This window comes from Echinops telfairi, unplaced genomic scaffold, assembly GCF_000313985.2.
Source record: "Echinops telfairi isolate 266 unplaced genomic scaffold, ASM31398v2 ScPeMD7_5;HRSCAF=22, whole genome shotgun sequence".
Lineage (NCBI taxonomy): Eukaryota > Metazoa > Chordata > Mammalia > Afrosoricida > Tenrecidae > Echinops > Echinops telfairi.
In genome coordinates this window covers 43,358,469-43,361,355 of record NW_022103901.1, presented here as the reverse complement: position 1 = coordinate 43,361,355, position 2,887 = coordinate 43,358,469, and the positions used below count along the sequence as shown (strand labels likewise).

The following is a 2,887-nucleotide window of genomic DNA, read 5'->3' as shown; positions in this document are numbered from 1 at the left end:
TGGTGCATGCTGGGGATTCCCTGAGGTCGCTCCTTCTAGTTCACAGCCCACTAAGAGGGAGACCATACTCATGTCCAGGACAGAGCCCTAAGATGATTTCACCACGGTCAAATGAGGATGACTTTACCAAGGTGGCTAAGATGGCAAGGGAAGCGGCACCTGGGGCCTTACACGGCCAGAGCCACTCTTCTCTCACGTATCACTTCCCCTTCCTATCACTCCTCTTCTCTGCCCTCTCGGCTCTCAAGTGGCACTCCGTCCGTCTCCTTACGGTACTCAGTGAGGTACAAGAAGCACTGTCCCCACCTCCTCCAAATCAGGGCAATTCTAGATTGCCCAGGTTGGATCACGTGCTTATACCTACACCAATCACTACAGCCCAGCTCAGACTTGGACCGCTGTGATTAGTCGTTTGGGGTCACGTGTTCATGCATGGGCCATTCATAACATCTGAGTAGTATGAGGGACGCCACCTTGGCCATACATGTCCTCTGGGGGCCAGGAGGCCGAGCCTGTTAGTAGAGGCGAGGGGAGCAGGTTGGCAGAAGAAAAACCCAATGCCTCCTCCTGAGTGATCTCCGGGTTTTTTTGCTTCTGTTTTCATCGATTTACTCAGACCTGTTGTAGTTCATTACATGATTCTAGTATACGTTCAGTGTTGTGCACCCTGTGGCTTATTGCGTCTCGTGAAGCAAGCTTCACAAGGGCAGGAATCACACCTGTCTTCGAACCACTATATTGCTCAGGTCTATTTCACTGTAACGAATGCTGGACAAAGGTTAAGTGTTCAGCCGCTGACTGAAAGGGTGGCAGGTGAAACCCACTCTGTGGGAGAAAAGACCTGGTGGTCTCTTCCTGTGAAGAGAGCAGCTTAGGGAACCCTGTGGGTTCCTCCAGGGTCGCTGCAAGTTGGATTCAATTCCATGGCACGCAACAACAATGCACAGTTGGGACTCAAACAACTGAATGAATGAATGAACAAATGAATAGGTGGGAGGGGATATAATGGGGAGATCTTTTATCTGTATCCTCTTTGTGAGCCCCTATCTTCCTCCGCCCTCCCCTTCCCAGCTGTGCTGTATGTCCTTCCATCACAAAGCTCAGTAGAAGCGCACCCTCGTGTATCATCTCAGCACACACTAGGGACCCTGGCACACTGGGCAAAACAGAGTATGGCTTCTTCTTCTTTTTTTAAATTAGTTTATTTGTAACATAATAGGGACTACATCGGATATTTTTCTCAAGTGGCAAATGAGGCAAAAGGTAACATTTCTCTATGATTCCTAATGAGAACCTCGAAATCACCTGTCTTGGAGGATTCAATTTCTTATGTCTGTGATACTGCCCATGAGGATACCAACGGTGCTTTGTAGTAAAGAACATTTTACTAAGTTGTTCTATCCTAGGTCTTTGTTGTTTAAGGGGCTCATCTTTCACTTCTACCCTAGTTTTCAGCACCTGATCATGCGTTTCTTCACTGTTATGTAGAGGATCTGGGCGAGGAATAGGTTTTGTATGTTCGTATGGAATGTCCACAGAAGGGCGGTAGCATACTATTGTCCTGCCATCTGATGCCAAAGCAAGCTCTACCTTGTAAGTACAGTCATCTGGGAGAGGTGGCGAAGATTGATGACAAGCACTGTATAAAACTCCATTTCGAATTGATAAGAAATGTTTCAGGGCAGTTCTGTTTGATAGTGCCCATGTTACTGCTGCTACTGCCATGGTGGACCAAGATGCGTGTATCAGACGGTATGGCAAAAGATGTTATGCAGAGAAACTGTTTGAAACATCTGCTTCCAGGCACATCTATTTTCATCCCTTGACTGGTCCTCACGGTGAAACCGCCATGTTGTCCCCCCGGATTCTGGCTTCTTGTGTTGTGATAAGAACCCAGAGTTGGGCTCACTTGGTTGGTTAGGAAGGATAATAGAGTTCTGGTTCTCTGGGAGGGGTTGGGTGCCACGGTAAGTTGGCAATGTCTACCATGCTCCCTGGCTCCTGGGCATTCTGATTCCACTGTTACTCCCCACCCCGCAATAGTTTTATTGCAATATAATTTACATCGCATGCATTTCCATAGTTCCGTCATATTTAACTAGCATTATGGATCACCACAATCAGTTCCAGTGCCCGCTGTTACTCGTAACTGGTTGCTACCCTGGGGATTCTTCAGTCTGCGGCCCTGTCCTTGGCTATGATATCGGCACACACTAAAGTCCAGGACAGAGAAGGGTGTCCAAACCAGGCAGCCGGGCAGGCTGAAGACAGGCTGATCCTTCTGGAAGCCCACAGGTCAGCCGGGTCATCTTACTTTTAGAAATTCAACTGAGATTCTCGTAAGCCCTTTTCCATCTGCAGTAGGAAACCCAAAATGTTTTAGAACTGTCCCAGGATTAGGGAATGAGGAGTTAATGTCACTCCCAGTCACCCACAGGTGTACGTTCCTGCATCCAGGGAATTGGTTCTGCTTGGGCACCCTTCTGCCAGCTTCAGGGCAGAGTTGCGCTCATAAACTTGCATCCAGGACCCCATACTTGGTTTAACATTCCCTATCATGACCTAGAACATTTTCATAACCTTTGATCAAAAGGCTCTGTACTCTGATTGTGCCCTGAGCCTTACTGATGTTGTAGCTGGTCCTGCCTCTCTCCTGACTCACTCTGGACTCTGATACAATTCCTTCATGATGCCCCGTGTTGCCAGGGCCAAGATACTAACTGGAGGGAAAGCTTTGGGGTACGGAAAAAGAGTGGGCCAACTGTGGCCTATGGGTCAAATTCAGCCTCACGCCCAGTTTGGGGGAATAAAATTGTATCAGAACACAGTGGCCGGCTTTCCTCTGTGTCCTACCGAAGCCTATCTTCCCAATTTCAGGGATGAGCTG

At 48.3% G+C, this 2,887-nt stretch overlaps 1 protein-coding gene across 1 annotated transcript; it reads right to left on the bottom strand.

Moving 5' to 3' along the window:
- Window positions 1-1,191: 1,191 nt before the first annotated feature.
- On the bottom strand, window positions 1,192-1,821 carry LOC101652202 (39S ribosomal protein L42, mitochondrial-like). The gene has a single exon (XM_045286057.1). The coding sequence runs from the start codon at window positions 1,723-1,725 to the stop codon at window positions 1,192-1,194; it is 534 nt and encodes a 177-aa protein (XP_045141992.1). The 5' UTR covers window positions 1,726-1,821.
- Window positions 1,822-2,887: the final 1,066 nt, after the last annotated feature.

What these genes read in the sequence shown, in the direction of transcription:
- LOC101652202 (XM_045286057.1), bottom strand. Translation starts at nt 1,725, where the DNA reads ATGGCAGTAGCAGCAGTAACATGGGCACTATCAAACAGAACTGCCCTG.